The sequence below is a fragment of the Centrocercus urophasianus genome, unplaced genomic scaffold (assembly GCF_019232065.1).
Source record: "Centrocercus urophasianus isolate 14NV4802_14NV808 unplaced genomic scaffold, USGS_Curo_1.0 seq_13, whole genome shotgun sequence".
Lineage (NCBI taxonomy): Eukaryota > Metazoa > Chordata > Aves > Galliformes > Phasianidae > Centrocercus > Centrocercus urophasianus.
In genome coordinates, this window is record NW_024884475.1 from 20,566,236 (window position 1) to 20,587,332 (window position 21,097).

Below are 21,097 nucleotides of genomic sequence, written 5' to 3' on the forward strand. Positions count from 1 at the left end.
TGGTTTGCTATTCTTCCACAGAAAATAAAAGGAAGAAATTTAATCTAGGGTAAGAGCAGGAAAAAAATAATCTGAATGGGAAAGTAGTTAGCTTTAGGCTGTCAGTAAATATTCTCAGCAAGAAACAAATAACTTCTTTGCTAATATGCAGTAAGTTTGTTCTTTTTCAAAAGTGTGTTAAGGCTTTCAAATCAGAGAAAGCTGTTAGAAAATATACAGCAACTGAAGCCCAGGCAGTTACTGAATAAAAACACCAGCAAAATAGTCTATGAAAGTGCTTTAGGTTGTGGGTTAATTTTGTTTTCTGTGATGATGGAGTCTTCTAGATCAGCTAAGAGTATAATCCTGGTCTGTGCTCAGTAATTCTCCTTGCTGTAAAGAGTTCATGTCCCTCATTTTAAAGATGACTTCAGTAGTAACTTTAATCTACCGTTCTTTCTTATGTCCAGTTATGAAATGGTTGGAAAGGGTCAGCTCAAAAAATTGGTACTGATGAGCTTTAGCTTTCAGTTTATACATATTTCTGCAATTGTTTATTTCTGACAATTTTGTTTCTCTTATTAGGGCTACATCCTTCTAAGACTAAACTAGAACTACAAAAACATCTAACAACACTAAATAGTCAGGAACAGGCTTCTGTTTTTGAAGAGGTTAAGGTAAGCTTTGGTGTAAAGAACCAAAATGATTCTAATTTTTTTGTGAACTATTCAGTGTACTTATATCATAGACTATTGATCACCTTGTGCTTTATTTTCTGCATCATTATTTTTGATGGTTTTTTTTATCTCGAAATTTGCTTATTTTTCTTCTTTTTATTCTTCTGATGCATTAACTTCTCACAGGGAAAACCGCATATGTTTTTTTTGTGGGTGAAGGCAGGAACTTGTACTTTGAGAATCCTCAACTTTGAGAGTGACCAAAACAAAATACTGTAACATTCCCAGATCAGAAGATGTCCTGCATAAAAGTTAACCAAGCTCTTAATACTCATTGAACTAAAAAGAAGTTAAACTTTCTATCTTTTAAATAAGATTCAAGCGTGGAGGAAAGCATAGCTGGATTTAAGATGTACGATGAACATTAAAGGCAATGTCATTGGGCTTGTCACATTAGATTAGGAAACTTCTCTTTTTTTTTTTAGTACCATTCCCTTCCTGTTTTGAGTCATTACACCCTCTGTCTTTGTCTGTTTCCATTTGGCAATTTATCATCCAGTACCAAATTTGGAAGTTGCTCTATGGAGTGACTCAATTTGTTTGTATATAGCAGCTAGCAGGCACTGTTGCCTTCTTAGTAGTCTGTACATGTTTTAAGGACCTTGTTAATGCTTCTTGTAAGAAGCATTGCAAGCAATGAACTTTGGTTAAATCAGTGGTAAAATATATCTCCCAGCATGTGTTTTTCTGTTGTTCTTTTTAGTTGGAGTGACTGAAATTTTATTTAACTGTGTTCATAAAGCTTCGTATGTTGTAACCTGGATATGCATAATTGTCTTTCTCAGGTTATTATTTATTCATCTAAGATGCTCTCCTGGCATTAGCTCCTCTGTATTGCATCTCTTGCATTACCTCAGTAGGCTTTAAACCTACCTTTGGAAAACCATGTTTTATATGATTAAATGCTCTAATTGTTTTTAATGGTTTTTTATGCATTATTTTATATCTAAATAGAGTGCAGCAGAGGTAGCTATATTCACCTTGTACAGCTCTGCACACTAATTTATAAGACACCTGTCATTTTCCAAAAGTGAAATTTCTAGTGAGAAAGATGACTAGAAGCATCGTGAATAACAGCAAGACACACTTCGTGTATGCTGCAAACTCAGGACTGCATTTTTTTTTTTTTTAATGGACAAAAAAGTACTCTGAAGTTGTTATTTCCATGTAGCAGTTTCATAGTTTTATAATTGGCCTTTAGTTTTCACACAAAATCTGTCATTTTGGTAGTGTGATTGAAGTGTTTCTCTGGCTGTGTTGTTGCTGCTTTTCTTGGGACTCTGCTGTCCTCTGGTGGACTGATACAGTAGCACTAATTCAAACTTGTAGTTAGATATTGGCAGTGAGAAAATGAAAAAGGTGGGATGTTTGCTGATCATTTTATGAATGCATATGACTGTGCTTGTGGTGTTTTTAATTAAAGAAATTGAGACCAAGAAATGATCAAAAAGAGAATGAGCTGATTATCTCTATTTTGAGAAGCATGTATGAAGAAAAACAGAAGGACCATGTTCATGTTGGGGAAGCAAAACAAGTAAGTAACTGTTCAGTTTTAGCTCATGTAAGAAAAGAAAAATCATGTATTCCGTACTTAAATCTTATCTAAAGCAAACTTCCATCATTGGTATTTTGGTACTTCAAACTGTTGGCAGTGTTGAATACTGGTTTTCCTTTCGGCTAATGTCACATGTCAAAATTAGGCATAGATTGCATGTTTTGAGTTGTCCAGTAGAGTTTGGTTCCCGACCTTGGATGAAGAGATGCAAGCTATGGAGGCCAATAATTTTGATTGTCATTGCAATGAGAAGAAAGAAACAGTCCTGTCAGAGAATATATAAGCAATCTGTAATTGCTCTCACCCGAGCTGTGGCTTTTGCCACCTCCTTGACTGTGTGAGCCAATGTCCCAACAGCACACTGGGCTTGATCATTGCTAAAAATGGTTATGTTGACTCAATAGCTGAAAGTTATTTCTTTTGTGTCAATTACCATTTGAAATGACCTCAAGAGAAATAGCTGAGAAGCAATGCTGTTGAATCTTTTATGAAGAAAGGTTGAGGAACTGGGTTTGTTTAGCTTACAGAAGAGAAGGTTCTGGGGGGACCTCATTGTGGCCTTCCAGTACTTGAAGGAAGCGAATAAACAGGAGGGGGGAATGACTGTTTACGAGGGTGGATAGTGATAGGGCAAGGGGGAATGGTTTCAAACTGAGACAGGGAAGGTTTAGGTTGGATATGAGGTTTTATACACCGAGGGTGATGACACTGGAACAGGTTGCCCAAGGAGGTTGCGGATGCCCCATGCCTGGAGGCATGCAAGGCCAGGCTGGATGTGGCTCTGGGCAGCCTGGTTGGTGACTGTGCACACAGCAGGGAGTTGAAACTAGTTTATCTTTATGGTCCTTTTCAACCCAGGCCACTCTATGATTCTGTGAATCAACAGGAGAAATCACAGAGTTGCAGGGGTTGGAAGAGAGCTTTACAGATCAAGTCCAACCCTCCTTGCTAAAGCATTGCCATCTATTTCCAAAGAGCTAAGCTACTTTATGTTCTGTATCAGGTCATATCAGTGCCATTAAAATAGCTGTATTTATACAACATTGTTAAGTTTTTTGAAAAAATGATTAATGATTTTGGATGCCTTATTCTGTGCCTCACTTGAAATGCCTCAAGGAGGTCTGTATTTCAAAAAATAATTGACACCCATTCTGTGAAAACTTTCAGTTCTGATTATTGGACCCTTTACAAAATGTTGGCTGACTGCCACCGCTTCTGACTGCTGTGACAGCTATGGGCCATTGTGATACAAACTAGTGAACTAATATATGGGAGTAATTAGACCACTGATGAAATTGGGGAAGTAGCAGCAAGTCTTCATTTACTGTTCATTTATTTTGTTAATCTCTTCTTATTTTATGGTTGACTAGTTACTTACTGACCTCTTGGAGAAAGCAGAAAGAACACTTCATATTTAGTTTTCTGCTTTTTTGGCTTGGACTTCTCAGTGGAAATATATTTTTAAGGAGGAAAACAAACAATCAAACAAACAAAAAAAAAAACAACACAATGCTGTAGTGTAGACATAACAGGAAGCATCACTATGTGGTGTTCTTAATCATCATATCTGAAATATCCATTCTTGAAATAACACATAGTATTTAATAGTTGTCAGTTATGAATGGTTAGGAAGTAGAGATATAAAATGCAAGATAATGTCTTAATATATATTCAGCGTTTTTTGAAAATTCCTAAGGCCTTCTGCTGTTCATTTGCTCAGCTCCTGAAGCCAAAAGTGGTTAATCTGACACTTGCTAAGATTCCAAGGCTCTAAGAACAGAGTTGACTTGCTCTTAGTCCCTCATTACTCTGCTAATTTATCTCCAGAGCCGTGTGACAGCAGATACCTTTGAACATGTTTTCTGGCTATGATACTTGCCTCAGCAGTCATTAACCCATGACTTGCTAGTGTCCCTGTTTCCTTCTTTTCTGCATAGCTATTCACTTTCATACTTGTCCTTCCACTGTATATTGGTGGGGTTTGTTTTTTTCCTCTCCTGAATTAAATACAAATGATGTAAACAAGTGATACTAGCACACAGGTCTTTCTGAACAAAAATGACCTTCAAAGCAAGCTTTTTTGTACAAACATAATAGCAGGCAGCGTCTAACCAGCATTCTGAGCTTAAGATGAGTAAAAAGAAAAAGAAAATGTAAAGTCAAATTTTGTAGCACTGCAAATAGGAAGCTTTAAAATTGTATGTGGACAGAACTATTTAGTGATGCAAGTGCCTCAAAGTTGTTCGGTTAGTTGTACGTGTTCTGATAGTTATGTAGATTGAGCATTCAGATCTTGAAGTTAAGACCAGGTAGAGAAAGCTACAGTGCATGATAGCCTCAAGGTGAACCCCAAAAGTAACAGTGAAAATTGTGCTGCAGGCTTTAGGCTTAGATGCTAGTATTTTCATTGTAATGTAACTTTTAAAATTTGCTACTCTAGTCCTCACAAGCACTGGAAAGGATCTTAAATGTTCCTTTAAAAATCAAAAATATGAGTAGACAGTTGGCTTTACAATTGAAGGGTTCCTACTATTGAAGTATGTAGAGGAGTTAGATTATTACACATCTTCATGGCACTTAGAAAGTCTGATATTTATATGATGATGATGATGCTTGTTAAGTGTATCTTGGCTGAAGAAAAGTAATTATTTGAGAAATCTCCAATCTGTTACACTTGAACTTTAGAACTTACACAACTGTGTTTTGGCATTAAAGAAAATCTGTCAGCACAGCTATAAATTCTCCCTGAAATGGCTGTTCTTCTGAAGAATGTTACTACACTTCAAAAATGTAATATGAAGAAATTTTCTAGGGTAGTTTGGTAAGCTTCAATGTAAATATCAGTAGAGGAAAAGATATGAAAAACCCGAAACACTAGGAAGAAAGAATTGATGCATGTTACACAAGTCTTCATACTTTTCACTGAGATGCTGCTCCACACTGGTTTGCATTTCACATTTATGTTTTTAAACACAGACTTCACAACCGTCTGCTGAAAATGCTGTAAATGAAGTGCCCAGCAGTGCTCCAAGATTCAGATTAGATATGCTGAAGAACAAGGCAAAAAGATCTCTGACAGAATCATTTGAAAGTATTTTATCACGTGTAAGTATCCTTGTGTTTATTGCCTCTGAACATAATTTTGTTGTTTAATTATTCAAATAGTGGATACACCACATTTGCTATCCTTTTGGGTTGTGGCTAAGTGGCTATTAAAGATAGACTGCAAAAAATACATGAGTACGTATTAGAAAATGCCAAAACAAAGCAGTGCTTTAGTAAGGAAAATAGGAAGTCCTGAAAGAAGTGAACTAATTCCTAGATGTAAATAGTGCGTATGCATATAGGCATTTCAAAAACTGAATATGAAGCTGAGCGTGGGAACATAGGAAAGTTGCTGCTGTTTTATTTTTTGGGGATTTAGAAAATGAAAGTAATTACAGATGTTCGCTTTTAATTATGTAGAAGGAAATTACTAGGGAACTGAGTAAGCATATCTAACAAGACAGTGTTTATTAATAATGACAGAACTGATGAACACTGAGGCATCTGAACTTTTTAATCCTAGTGTCCTGGTTTTCACTGAGATAGCATTAATTTTCTTCGTAGTGACTGGTTTAGTGGGTGTTTTGGATTTGAGAGGAAAACAGTGGTGATAACGCATTGATGTTGCTAAGCTGTGCTTGCAGTACATCAGGGATGTTTCAGCTTGTTGCACTGCTCTGTCAGTAAGAGGCTGGGGCTGTACACAGAGCTGAGAGGGAACAGAATCAGGACAGCTGACCCATACTGGCCAAAGGGACATTCTGTACCACATGGCATCATGCTGAGCAGTAGAACTGGGGGAGTTGGCCAGGAGGTTGCTGTTGACTGGGGCCTGACTGGACGTTGGTTGGCAGGTGGCACACTGATTGAATGGTGCATCACTTGTATTGTGAATTCTTTTATTTATGTTATAATTATTTTCCCTTCCTTTTCTATGCTATTAAATTGTCTTTATTTCAACCTGCAAAGTTTTACTTTTTCCCCAGTTGTCTGCTCCATCCTGTTGTGGGGGAGTGAGCAAATGGTTGTGTAGTGCAAATGGTTGTGTAGTGCTCAGCTGCCTACTAAGTTAAACCACAACAGCCAGAGACTATTTGAAGGCAAGAAATGTTAAGAACTTCAGAAGGCACTAAGAATATGCAGGGATTTGGGCAATATCATAGGTAAAATCCTTCATAAACAGAGTTGGCAGTACCTCTTAGTGGGAACAACTTGAACTCCCATGTAATAGTCATCCCCAAGGAGCAGATCATGAGCAAATGGCTGAAAATATCTGCTAATTATACAACAGTGGCTAAGAAAACAGATCTGATGTCAGATTTAAGTACTGCTTTGGCCTACAGAGTGACTTCTCATTCAAATATTCTTTGTTCTACGCCTCCTTTCAAAGCAGATACAGTGCAAAGTAGGTTCTTTAATAGTGGTTATAGTATGTATGTGCAATATGTGATTATATTCACATATAATGCGTGTAGTTGCTTATGGGAATTCTCTAATTGAATAGGCGTCATTGAAAGTGTCAGTAACTGTCCTGGATGAAGCCTCTGTCTTTCACAGAGATAAAGAGACAATTTGTTATTGACTTTGAAAGCTACAGATTCTGTCTATGCTCTGAAAAATCTCATTTTGGTATGCCCCATTTTCTGGTTTGCCCCTTGTGTTATAAGCTTAATTGTTGGTGTGCTTTGTTTCTGCAGGGCAGTAAAGCCAGAGGTCCTCTGGACAGTTCTAGTGGATCTGTGGATCTGGAGGCCTCTGTATCCAATACCTTAAGCAGCACAAATAAAGTGAGTAAATCCTGTGGTGCATATATGTAGTGAGAAACTTCTGTTACTATACCTAAAACAGCTAGTCAGGTGTGAAATTCAGTTACCAACTGATCGTATAACTGCTCCAACATCTTGTGTTTTGGTTATGCTTGGGGAGCACACAACCGAATTGTGTGTGAAAGGAAATAAACCTCAGAACAACCGATCAGAATGATAAAAGCAGGATCATCTAGTAGAATCTAGGTACACCCTCTTTTTCCTAACTGTAAGAGTCCTGCTGCTGCTTGCTGATCCATTAGGGTATGTTTTTATCCCTGTGTTGAGTCCTGTTAGGTTGATGGGGATGTGCTCACTGCTGATAGCACCTTGGATCAACCATTGTTTTCCCTTCCACTTTCTGCTTGAATCAAATATTGCTGTTTTTTAGGATTTGTAAGTTGATTACCCACATCACTTTCCATTTTTAAAATATGCTTAAATCCTCTGAGGAATAACTTGAACAAACTGATTTCTCAGCTTACTCTGGTAACAGAAATTCAGGTTAAGAAATAGGAGTCAGATGCCAGCACAGTGGTAACGTGTACGGTGCCATCATCTATGGAGTTTCACTAAATTCTGTACTGTTGAACAAGGTGGGGCCCATACTTAGTCTGTATTTTTGATCTACAGAAGTTTCAAGCTTTAGATCTTCCTTGGTGTTCCTTGTATTTTAAAAAATAACAATGTGATTGGGGTTCTGTTTGAATTGGAAACTTACTGTGCTACGTATACTGTATATTTTGTATATATGGACCTTATGCAAATATATATATGTGAACTAAAATATTATGTAACATCTGAGTCTTGCAAAAATGTGCAGCAAAACAAATTTGATAATTACCATGCTCCTGACCCTAATCTGATTAGTTTCAGCCCTGAAAGTACCTACCATAAATGCAGGATTGTATTCTCAGGGAATATAAAAGTAAACCAAGAAGTGGAGTGATTTCCTTTTCTGTATGGCTAGAAAGCTTTTATTCTCTGAGCAAAATGTTACAAACAAATAGCAAAGAGGAAAGATAGTCATTTTTCTTGCACACAGCAGGCTTGGGTAGCTATCCATTCTGCTCTAGTGCCTGGTCAGATATATAGGACTCCTGACTGGAGGTATTCAAAAGTCGTCTTCTGCTTGTGATTTTGAAAGAATGGCTGACTTTGCAAGGTGGGGAACAAGGAAAAATACATCATTTTGGACTAAAACAAGGCACTTAGTCATAGGATTAAAGTCTTTTGTGTGAGACTTCTAATAGGCAAAAAGAATCTTAGTGTTATTAAATGAAATGTTAGGTGCACAGTAATCTGAAACCTTTTCATTGCTGTTACTGGTATCCAAACCTAACTCTGATCATTTCCTCTTATCTTTGAGTCGTGTTCAACATACAGTAAATTATAATTGCTAGCAAAATTATTTTTCCTCCATAAAATGGAGACTGATTTGTTGACCTAAATGATGAAGAACAAAACAAAAAAATATTGAAGATTCTTTCTTTGCGATATCGTGATTAAAAATACGCAAACTTGAAGCAGATCTCTGAGGGGGTTTATAATAACATGGAACTGCAACTCCAAAAGCTGAATTTAAAACCACGTGTTGATTACCCTATCTTTTGTTCTTCTAGGAACCACCATTGTGTGAAAGGGAGACAGACAGAGTTCCTGCACTTCCTCCGGAGAATGCTGTCAAGGCCAGTGGATCAATGGGTGATCTGTCCAGTGACCCAGATAGTTATGCTCTGGATCATTCTGTTACGTTACCTCAACAAAGCTTTCGAAGGCGAGCAAACACACTGAGTCATTTACCGTCAGAAAGCAGGGAGTCTCTGGTACCTGTTGAAACATCGCCATCTGTTCCCCAGAGGAAACTTATGAGGTATCACTCAGTGAGCACAGAAACTCCTCACAAGAGAAAGTAAGACTTACTGAAAGCAGGCTGTGCTTTCATTTGTTGAGGGCATGTTTGGGATGGTGATTATGTACCAGATTTGTCCTCCTAGTGGATAAGAAATGTATCACAGCAGTTTATCTCTGAGGTGGCTTCCAGGTACCTTGTTTGCAAAAACTGATTTTCCACAGGGGGAAATGAAACCTGAGATGTGCATTTGCACATTCTGTGTCACAAAGCTAAGTGTAAGGGCAATATAGGACTGCTCCTAAGATGTTAGATTATGTTTTTATAAGCAGTGTTCAGTAACTTTTGTTGTTGATCTGCTAAATGCTACATTTACCTTGTAATTTACCTTGTGACTCTGTCTGTATACAGAGAAAAATACTGTAGCATTTCTGATGCTGCAGATCTTGCTGTTTGGTGAAATCATGTATAATTTTAAAGTAACACACAAACTTGACATAAATTGACATAACTGTTGATAGATGTGAAGCATTTCAATGAGCCTATTTAATTTTACTTGCAAAAACAAGCTACTGGCTGCCTTAATGCTAGTATTCTTCAAGCTGTCCTGCTTCATAAGCCTGCCTCTGCATTTTCAAAGTCTTTGAACATTATGGCAGCTTTCTTTCCTCCCTCTATTGGCTTTTTCCAATTACTATGGAAACGCTTCTGTCTGTAGGCTTCTGTTTCACTGCCAAAACTCCTCGTTTACACAAGTTAGGCAGTACAAAATCTGTACGTGTTCCAATTCATTTTTCCCTGCAGGAGGCAGGGCAGCATAAGAACGTGCCTGGGATTGATGATGACAGCAAAGAAAAATTAAATTATACCATTAAAAGGAAACACAATCTAAGTTGCCTTTTCATCCCTTTTTTTGAACCTTTTTAATTCTTAAATACCAGAATGTGGTTGTGGTGCAGTTTAGAACTTGTGCTGTTGGTCTGTCGCCTTCATGAAAGTTGCCCTTGCATTTGTTGCTGCTTGTTCAGACAGTTTCTATCCTTAATGTATAGGAATGCAGTTAAAAATTAAGTGTCTTTTTAATTTCCTTGGTTATTGTTAGTTAGGGGCTTGATTGTATAATTTTTTACTAAGGCTGAAGTGTGCCTGCTCCTTCACATAATTTAACCTAGAAAGAAATCACTCGTTACCTACTGGAACATACAGAACAGGACTTAGAAGAGCTGTACACTGAACAAGTCTTGTATGTTTTATGAGTTGGTTTTTATTAATAGCTTACACCAGTAGATAGGCTATTTTTTAAACTCAACATTGTTGATTGGGTTAGAATGCTCAGCCTCTTGCAGTTACAGCATTAACTGTGAAAAATGTATGAAATGGCTGATTTGTATTTGATGGGTTACTTTCAAGAATTAGAGAAGATATTTCACTTTTTTTTCTTCCCTGTTTCCTCTCTCTTACTGTTTTGTTCTTTCTGTTACCTCAACTCCATTCCTCTGGTTGGAATCCCACCATACGGTTTGAACACATCTGTCGGCGAATCTAAAAGTTCTTCTGGTCAACTTGCACGTTCTCCTACTCTAGCTCGTCTTAATCCCTCGGCTTCTTCACCCAACTTTTTAAAATATCTAAGGCATAATTCAAGTGGAGAACAAAGTGGGCATTTTGCACAAAAGAGGTGAGATAGCACCTGTAGTCTGGGATAGGGTTTGTTTTACCATGCTATAAATATGAAGCTCTGTATTGTAAGTAATTGAAGTTATTTAATGAAAATTTAAGGTGGTAGAGTTTTATGGGAGGAGGAACTCAGCTGCTTTGCTACTGGATGTAGCTCTGATACCTGCATAATTTTTTGTTTTAATACAGAAAATTCTTTCAGACACATGGCATTCTTTGGAGCCGGTTGCTCCAAAGCAGCTTCTTGTTATGCAGCAGACAGCAGCCCTAAATTGTGCCAATGATAAGATGCCAAGAACCTGAGATCCAGCTTACTCTGTCTCTCCTGAATCATTCAGTTCTGTTTTGCTTTGTTCATGGCGACGCAGAAATACATGAATATTCTTTTAATATTTTTTTTGCCTGACATCTAAAGGCAAATTAACTATATTAACTAAATTGGACAAAAAATGACTGGACTGTGAAAAACCAATTGAGGGGAAAGAAAAAGGCAGAAATGAGCTCATGTGTTTGTCTTGTTTAATTTGTCGTTGTTACACTCAGTAGTATTAAATGATAATTTTCTGTGCCTTGTTTCTTAGAACAAAAATGTGCATTGAGGAAAGCACATTAACTTTTTGTTTCCCTGGGATCCTGAAATAAGGATCTGCCTCAAAATCTTAACCATGCAACTCCTTCAAGTTGAACTGCTTATTTTAGCTCAAAATGTTAATGAGGCTGAATGGCCTTGGAAGCACTGTCTGCACTTCTGGCAAGCAAATTTCATTGTTTGTTTTGGTGTGGTTTTTGTTGTTGTTGTTTGTTTTCCTGGAAGGTATAGGTTTCCTCTTCTCCTGAGGTGACAACTCTTCTGATCCAGGGAAAGTACTGAACCCAGAGCTTGATTTCACCAGTCTCGTCATTTGAATTTTCTGAGCACTATATAGTGTCCCTCTTAATTTAGCTGCACCTCAGAAGTATGATATAATTCAAGGGAGGAAATGTGAGTCTTCAGTGTCACTTTTATTCTATGTTTATCCAGGTCTGAACATCATGCTAACAGTCCCTGACTTCAGTCCTGAAGGTTAAATTCTCCAAAGTAGATTCTTCTTCCAAAGTAAATTAGGAGGTAGATTTGTACATACAGGAACACCTTCTCCATCCCTTTCTCTATTGTTAGTGAGTTAACATCAACATAAGTGTTAAGTTAATGTGTTTAAACTGAATGAAGTCAAACTACCCAAGCTGACTGCATTTCTCTGTGTGAAATCACCATGTAATTGCAATTGATTGACGGTGAGATTGTAAGGGAAACTTGTTTACAGGGTACACCACACTACAGCAGTATGTTCCTCATGCTCAGTACCAGCTACTAAAGAACTGCTTCATTTCATATCTTTGAAGCAGACTTAAATATCATCCAAATACAATATTATAGTTTCTCACAAACACTTCTCACTGAAATTCTGTTGGTCAAGAGTAAATTCTCCTACTCAAGTGTTTTTGCCAAGCCAAGTAATTTTCTTCTGAGTTGTTCTCATGTCCTTCTATTAACCAGCTTCTGAGTACGCTGGGAGGTTATTATTTTACGAGACAGAGCAGAACCAGGAATTGTGTTGATCAGAAGACTGTTGAAGTTTGATTAGTGCTCCTATCTGTTGCATAAGTAAAGCTGCAATCCTAAATAAATCATCAGTCAGAAAGCTCAGCTTTTTGTTTAAATATTCCAAGCTTGTCTGAATAAAAGCCTGTTAATGCTTTTCAAAACACTCTTTGCCAAAGTTTTGGATTTCATTTGCTAGTACAAGGATTATCAGAGCCAGCTTTTCTTAACCTTTTCCTCCAACCTTAAGCAATCATTGAAATTGATACTTAGGTAATTTTTCAATTATAAAGTAGGTATTGGTTCTTACTAGGTTAAAGGAATTGGAAATGTGCACCAAGAATCTTGTGATATAACAGAGAATAATGTTTACTGGAAGCATATTTATTTATGTTTGAACACTTTAGTTTGCCCAAACTATTTCAAAGTAGCGCTTTGTTAGTGGTTTTAGTTTTGACTCTGCTTTCCTCGATGTTTATGCCTTCAGGATTTAGCTGCTGTCTGTTTGAAACTTTGCAGTATGTGTTATTTTTATTCTGTGGATTTATACTTCCTTGTTCTAAACTATACTTTTCCCAACTACACTCTCAGCATCTCCTACCGTACTGCCTTAAGGAAAAAGCTTCATTCTTCCTCTTCTGTGCCAAATTTCTTAAAATTTCTGGCTCCTGTAGATGAAAATAACACCTCAGACTTTAGGAGCACAACAAGGTAGGGTTTCTCTCTTTAACCCCGGAGGTAAAACTGTATTATTCAAAGGTTTCTTTGTTTGAAGTATTTGAAATGCTTCCCACACTTGCAAAATCTGACTTGTGCAACAGTTCACTTGCATGCATTCTGCATGTGATTACTGTCAAAAGGATGGAGCTATCCCAGACTCCTCTCTTGCAGTGTTTGCAGAGCTTATCTATTTTGGTGTTGTGACGGTCACGCAGCTTGCATCTCTTCACTCGTGATTATTCCTGCAAAAGGACTCTCAGCAGTTTTTAGTTAAGAGAACATACATGGTTTGCCCTAAGCAATGTCAGCCTCCTTAGGGTAGGAGCAGAAGATGGTCTGTAAAATGCTATTCTCAGTTGCCAAAGCTGTTTGAAGTTCATTTATCAATCTCAACTCAAAGACTAATGTAATCACTTGGAAATGGAATTTTTAATAGGAAGACAGCATTGCTGTACTTTTTTTTTTTTCATTTAATAATCTGAATAAAAACTTCAGCTGTGTAATTCACTTATTCTATCAAAGGAATAACAGCCAGGGCCCATGGATGCTGTTCCCAGATTTGTTGCTTATTTCACACGGTGACTTGGGAACACAAAGATTAAAGTTTTTGCTCTAATTTTATGTTGTGAAGGAGTGTACTATGTGTCTGACTCACAGAATGCTAGAAGTTTAATTAATGTTTGTAAAACTCCTTAAGGATTGCTGATAAAAGGCACCAGCAGCACTCTGTCTCCTACAAATAGGTGCTACTTATTGTGGGTGGTATAATAATGAAGGCTGCAGAATGGTAATGATACTTTGACATATGCAATCATGTATCTTTAATGCAGTGAGTTTAATGCACTGCCACATAGAAAGTGGAAAAAGAAGTGAAATTATAGAAAGCAGGTTGCACAGAGCTGCAAACCCCTTCTAGTGAACTTGAGTGATGTTTGCAGCCTTGCGTAAGCCTGCTGCTACCAAGCGAGTTTCACCCACCTAACACTTACAGCTTGACACAGCATGTGCACAGCACACTGCGCTTCTTAGCAGATGGTTCTTATTATGCTCACTGAACTCTACGTTGCTGTTCCTGGCAGATTTGAGTAACCTACTCATAAGCCATTCTGTGTTCTGCAATTTTAGTGACTACGAATCCAAACACAGCCAGCAGGCTGCTGGTGCTGACAGCCCTGTAAGGACTCGACGACATTCTTGGAGACAGCAGATATTCCTGCGAGTGGCCACTCCTCAGAAAGCATGTGATTCTCCCAGTCGGTATGATGGTAAGTCTGTATTGGATTCCATGAATGTTGTTAATGGGTATAATCTGTGGATTGTGGTCCATTTTGTCTACTGTGTGGGCATGCTTGCCCAATGCTTTGTTTGTACTGGCTCTGCGGCTTTCCACTTCTGGATTGTGCTAAGCTCACCAGTTCTTGGAGTTTTTATTTTTCAACTTCATATGTAACATTGTTCTGATAGTGCAAAATTTAACTAACCAGGGAAGAAATTCTTTTCTAGATGTACTGTTTTAATGACAGCAGGGGGGGGAGGGGAAATCACCAAGCGTCACTTCCAAGAAAATGTGATCCTTCTATTTCATTTTGCCATGCTAAGTATGAAACCAAGGACCAGAAAAATCCAACCCCAGAAGAAGGAATTAAATTTCTTTCATGACTTCAGTTGAGTTATATAATGTTTACTTCGTACCAGACTGGATTTGACCTCATATTGTGCTGCTTTATCCTGTAATTTCTTACCATGTTAGCAATGATTGTCCTCTGTACCTTACTTCTTTCTTGGAGATCTATAGATGTAAAGAAACACAGACGAGGGGAAAATATCACTGCTCATGAGCATGCAGGTACATTTTACACATCTGACCTTATGTGAGCTTGGCACATGCCACATGACACACTGGGATCAAATGTGCCCCAAGGAACTTTTGGCTCCAGATAGTGGTTTTTGACTCACTGGAACTAGAATTTCACTGCTAGAGCTCTGCAAGTTTTACCTTCTGTCTGATCTCTATGGCCACTGTATAAGAGCCACAAGGAACTGAAGGGAACAATGCACTGTAATGAACGTAGTAATTAAATGCTGTTTGAATAGGCTGGGAAAGCTGTCAGGTTAACAATTATTGAAACATTTTTACTGCATCTTAAAAAGAGACCTTGATGAACGGAATGCTGCACATTACAGAAGTGTTTTTGTCATTAAAGAGTTGCTGGCAATGTATTTGGACTTAATATGGCGTAAGCTGTATACAGGCATAGATACCTCCCTCAAGTGTAGTATATGTCAAAACTAAATCTCAAGAGCCTGTCAACATAAATATACACGTGAAATGCTCTCCTATGCTTCGGAGTGTGGGAAGGGGATATTCAGCTGTTCTCTGAAGCTAATAGCGAATTTGACACGTCTTTCTATAATTGAAAGCGGATTTGCTAGTTTTTGAAAGCCACAGAACATTCCCTGATTAAATGGGGAAAAACAAACCCACCCCAAACAGAAAACTGCCTGTCCAGACATATCCTTTGAGACATAATAGTTGCAAGACACAATTCTAACAACCTACAGCTGGATAAGCAGCAAAGTTGGAGAAACGTGTATGGCAAAAAAGGAAAACAGGAAGTGTTATTAATCTGGGGAGCAACTTAAAGTAACTGCAGTTTTTATTCACTCTTGTTTTCCTTATCTGTTTTTGTTCCAATGTGCATATTCAGTTTATGAGCAGAGGGAGAAAACTCAGACTTTTTCTTAGCAAGTATTAGAGTTTTCTGTTTGGATTTTTGTGAATCTCTTGGAACATCTTTTGGCAGTGAAGTTCCCGAGCGATGATCAATTTCTCTGTAGCCTTTAAGAGTGGTCTTACCTCACTCACTATCTCAGTTAACTTAGTAGCCTCTGTAGCTCCATAGAAAATATAACTAGCTATTTTTCATCAGCTTGTTCCTTTTTCTTTAATCTTCACTCAAGGAGAAGCAACGTACAAAGCAGATTTGATCAGTTTGATAAGAGTTAACTGTAGTTGGTTTTGCATATTTTAAATTCTTTTTTTAAGGTTTCCTTGCTCACTTTAGACTGATGTCCTTTGGAAACAGACTTGATGAAAACGGCTGACATAAGATGACCAAAAGATCAATTTCAGCCAAAGTTGATGGAGAACAGAGAGGTGTCTAGCATCCTGAGTTCCCACATGAAGTTTGCTGCACCAAGTCCCACTCCAGACCCTTTCTTCTTAAGAAAATGTTCATTGATAGTTTGAATGCTGAACTTTTGTCTCCTGTAGCTTAGCTGGAGGGAAATGCTTGTCAGCTGTGCTTGCATGGCTGCCTTGTCTTGCACAAGGCAAAGAGCAAACTGTTTTCCAGGTACCATCATTTAAATGTACGACTTGCCTTATACTTGAAGGAGGCTGTCAGAATCAGTGGAGTTAAAAGTAATACTTACAGTAGATATACCGGTGTCTTTTTCCATGCCAATTGTGACTCCTACCTTGCCTGACAGCTAGACTCAATCCAGCCCCCTTCAGACAAGGTGTGTGCTCTTGAGACAACAGGAAACTATTACTTCTGGTTCTTAAAGGGAGCAGTGTCCCACATGCACATCCTTCCTCTTGCTACCTCCTGCTTGTGGGTGCTGCAAACTCACAGCTGTGTTCTGCCCCCTGCCACTTTCCCAAGGCAGTACTGAACTTGAAGGGTCTGTGATGATTTATGATGAAGCACACAGGAGGTGCATTATGCAGTTTATTGTCTGGCGGGGAAGCTTGTCGCAGCCCCTGCCTATATCTCAATCACTGGTGAGCCTGAAGAGGCTGACCTATGATATAGGAATTTTGAAAGATTTTTCTGTGTATGAAACCCCTATCAGAAGAGTCTGGGTTTGCAGGGGAAAGCTTCACCAAGGAAGGATCTCCAGAAAGAGATCCTCCCCCAGTAGTCAGCCCTTAAATGGGGTCTAAGAGAGATGCAGCCAGGCTCCATCCCTTCTGCTCACACAGCTGAATTGCCTTCACCTGTGCTCCCAGGGCTGACTGGGTCTTTTTCCCAGGTGCTCAATCAGTGGCTCAGACCATGACTCAACAGTTCCCATACAAGCTGGAAAATAGAAGTACGCAGGGTTGAGATCTTAGTTTTAATGTAGTGAGCTGTTATGCAACATCTTCTGCTGTTTACCCGTTGTCATGCTCCACATCTCCTCTTACACTTTTTGTCTATGTCAGAAAGGTTTGCATTTGTAAATGTCTTGGTTTGCTTTCCTTTTTATTTATTTATTTTAATATCTGCCAGAATTGCCGCATGGCAAAATTAATACTCATTAATACTCAGCCATCCACTTGTAGTTGGAAAAGGGTCTAAAATACATTTTTAGAACAGTAACGTTTCTATTGAGTAAAATTTTTCTTCAATACTTAAAAAAAAAAAAAAAAAAAAAAAAAAAGTGGTTTATGGAAAGCTGCCCAGTTTGGGCTGGAAGGTGAGGAGCTGAGTAACTGTGCTGCTGTGGGCAGTGTGGCGCACTGGGGGGCAGCGTTTCACTCACTGCCAGCTTAAGGCAAGCTCTATATCTTGCACTCTGGTATTCCTTTTTTATTTGTATCCTGTGAAGTGGGGGTAGATGGAAGAGGAAGAGTACAGTTTGCTAACAAAATCGATTACATCTGTTACAGTACTATATTTCTTTTGAAAAAAGACTTTGATCAATCTCTTTTTCTAAGTTATTTTGACCTCTTTTCTGTATATTACTTTATTTCTGCTCTCCTCATTATCTTAAACATTTCAAATTATACATTTATATCTCCTTGCTCTGCCTGGACACAGATATTCATACCTACGTGGAGTCTTTCTAACAAATTACATGCCGTGGCTATGCAAATGGCAGAATTGTAGAGATTGTTTAGGTTGGAAAAGACCTTCAAGACCATCAAGTCCAATTGTCAACCTGACTTACCAAATTCTGTCTTTAAACTGTATCCTTAAAGCATCAATAAAAACTGATTTTCACCAACTGTATTGTAGTACACAAATTTTCAAGAATTCCTCATGTGGCCATTCCTTGAAGTTATGTTATGAGAGTAGAAGAACTTGTTTTTTCTTATGATTCCACATCTGAAGTTTTTTAGTAACAAAGCGATCTGATCACGCCACTAAAATGATTGTGTTTTCATGTTTGTTTATTGACCTGAGATTTGTGATGTTCAAAATGAAGCGAAGAAAGAGAGTCTAGGGCAGAAAATTAAAAGTTCATGTGGAATATTCCATGCATTGTATCTTGTCAGACTTATTAAGTCCTGGAGAGAGTATGTGGTTGGTAAGCAGCACATTCGGAGAGCCATGTGTAGAACTCCATAATGAAAATGGCAGTAATGCATCATGTTTGAACCTCTTCCCTGTTAACTTCCTTTACAGATAAAACTAAGCCTAAAATAAAGCATTTTTCTACATGAAGTGTTCCCGCTTCTAATCAAAAACAAGATGACAGGATTCAGCTGTGAAATTTGAAGTTGGTTATATACCAAGTACTTCTGAAGAAATACTTTTTCTCTTGTATTGTTTTTGACTTTTTGTGGTTCCTTTTAGAAGGTTTTCTTCCCCCACCCCCGCTTTTTTTTTTTTTTTTTGCAAAGCCTGGTTTAATACTGAGATCGGTTGAATAAGAAGTGGTCAACTAAAGTTATTCTAGTCAATTAGAAAACAATTTTCATAAAAATAAGTTTTAAGACAGTATTTTGATTAATTGCAGTTGGAATACTTTCATGTCCTAACAGAAGGAGAACATACTCATTTATATTTGTTGTGGCTCTTTCTGAAGCTAATGGAATTTCCTGTTCGTACCACTACCCAAGTAATCAAATATTGACCTTTTAATGACTACTGCAGTCATTCACCAGCTTTTCATTTATGAACTTTCCTCAGTGTGATCCTCGGCAGCAGTACATTTTGATGGTTTCTTACGATCTTTTTTACTTTGTTTTGTGGATAGCTTTTACATGATAGTTGTGTGTAATAAATGTGTTGGTCCTTTTGGAGTAGGGACTCTTAATACTGAGGCCCTGTCACACAAAGCCAAAGAGCTGGTTACAAATAAATGGATCCGTATAAATGCCATCTCAGTTTATTCTTACTGTGGGCCTGCTCTCAGTTTATTCTTTCTCGAGTGTCGGAGGAGGTGGGAGCATCATAACACTACAAGTCTGAGGTATGTGTGCATGTGCTAGTTCATTTATACGCTTTCATGAGCAGTGAGGGGTGTAATATGTTTGAAAAGAGTACAGGTCAAATGTGGAAAAGGAGTCAACAAAAGCTGTTGAGATTGGCAGATGAAGAAGGGAGCAGTCTTTCAGCATGTGCTGATGTGCTGAGATCCTCCTTAAGTATACTTATTAATTTCTCAAGTTTTGAAAGCTGCACATGGTTTTTAGTATGTGGCACCTTGGTTCAGAGGAATGTGTGCTCCCAGCTATGTTCAGTTACATTCAGTTCAGTTGTTACCTTTGCTTTTCTTGTTTTCCTCCAGATCACTTGTATATATTAATGAAATACTTGGTTTCTTGTTACAGTATATCTGTAACTCCAGTCTGTTCAGGACAGGAAAGCTGCATGGCATATTTGTCAGTCACTCTGTTATGTATTCCTGGACATGGATTAGTGTTGACTTACCAAATGTCCGTTTTTATACTTTGCTTTAAGGGGTTACCTGAACATTCAGCCTCCCCACCTTTGCCAGCCAATCACCTGACGCAACTCTGCAAACTTACCAAGCTGCTTGAGCCATTAAATGGGTTTATTTTGGTTTCTGTACATCCTGGTACATGCCAGTATGGTGATGGGAAGAAAAACAGGTTGTGAATGTGTCAGATTTTATCAGTGTAGACTTTAGACTTTCTGTTAAATGTCCACAAGTGATAAGAGAAAGGAGGGGGAAAAAAAAAAAAAGAGATAGAAAAGGAACTGCCATTTGGAAGTCAAAACCAAGCTTAGAACTCTTCTACGAAGGAATTAGAGGTAGGATTGACAATGGTAATAGTTCAGCTTATAGAATTTTATAACCTTTCTGCTGTCGTTTTGTTTTGTGTTTTTTTTTTCTTTTGTAGCCTTAACCTCTGTGAGCTAAATTTCTTCTAGTGTCTTTAGTTTGTCAGTAATAGATGAGGATTTTCGTTTTAAATAGAAGCAGGGCTGTGCTCCCAGGAGATGCATGCTCTGCAGTGATGCAGGTGTTGCAATGGTGAGGTTTGATTGCCAGAGGGCTAGGACTGAAAAACATAACCTGTGAAATAGAAGATGAGCTTTTAAGTTGGTCATTGAGGACCAGTCAACAAAATTTGCATTGAAAAATTGGGTGTACGTTAAGGACAGGAAAAATTTAAACTTATCCTTCCTTTAAGGGAAGCAGTGTCTTCATTTCATGTCTTTGGCAGCCTATTTTTTTTTATTTTTATTTTTTATAAGTGGTTGACAATAAGATGACTCTGCAAGTATTCTGGTGCCTTCTAACGTTGACATGCATATATCTGTACTTAAAACCAGAATACATGTTTGACTCTATAAGATCCATAAATCCCTGAAAGGATGAGTTAATGGGAAGAGATTTGTTTCCCCCAAGATGTACATGCATCTTATATTGACTAGTCTGAAAACGTAACAAGAAGCGAGTAGATAACAGCATACAGTGGATAAAAATGTTCCTACCCATACCAGTTTTGTTTCTCATGTTCACATTTGGTGACCCTTTTTGTGAATTCTTTTCTCTTAAGTTTGTGTTATTTTGTGCATATAATGCATTATTAAAGACAAAAAGGACTTTCCTAATGGATTGAATTCTTTTTTTTTCCCCAAGTTCCATGTCTGCTAAAGCAAGTCAAGCCAGTTCTGACAGTTATTCTTAGGAGCATTTCCCTCATGGTTTTAAATATGCATTAAAAATGGGGCAAAACCTGCTATATGTAGTCATTGTAGAAAAGGATGTGTAGCACATTGCTAGTAGTACACTGTGTACATCAAAAGCAAGAATCAAATCAAGATAAGTTTCCTTTAATTGCCAGCACAAGTTGAGTTATTGTTCCTTCTCTACCTGATCACTTAGCTAAAGCTCTTCTATAGTTGCAGATCATTGCCTAGGGATGTCTTTTTGTCTTTTTGTACCTGTGGGGGGAGG

General features: G+C 38.0%; 1 protein-coding gene across 12 annotated transcripts in view; it reads left to right on the forward strand.

The window, feature by feature from the left end:
* TBC1D1 (TBC1 domain family member 1) overlaps positions 1-21,097 on the forward strand; it is a 94,555-nt gene that overhangs the window by 51,407 nt on the left and 22,051 nt on the right. For 8 of the 12 annotated variants that reach the window (XM_042811887.1, XM_042811888.1, XM_042811886.1 and 5 more), the window contains 8 exons: positions 565-656; positions 2,140-2,250; positions 5,248-5,376; positions 7,014-7,103; positions 8,744-9,033; positions 10,523-10,651; positions 12,824-12,943; positions 14,078-14,217. In XM_042811887.1, coding sequence (XP_042667821.1) covers positions 565-656; positions 2,140-2,250; positions 5,248-5,376; positions 7,014-7,103; positions 8,744-9,033; positions 10,523-10,651; positions 12,824-12,943; positions 14,078-14,217 — 1,101 coding nt within the window. The remainder of the gene's footprint in view (positions 1-564; positions 657-2,139; positions 2,251-5,247; positions 5,377-7,013; positions 7,104-8,743; positions 9,034-10,522; positions 10,652-12,823; positions 12,944-14,077; positions 14,218-21,097) is intronic. The other 4 variants (XM_042811889.1, XM_042811890.1, XM_042811892.1 and 1 more) reach the window with 4 other exon arrangements.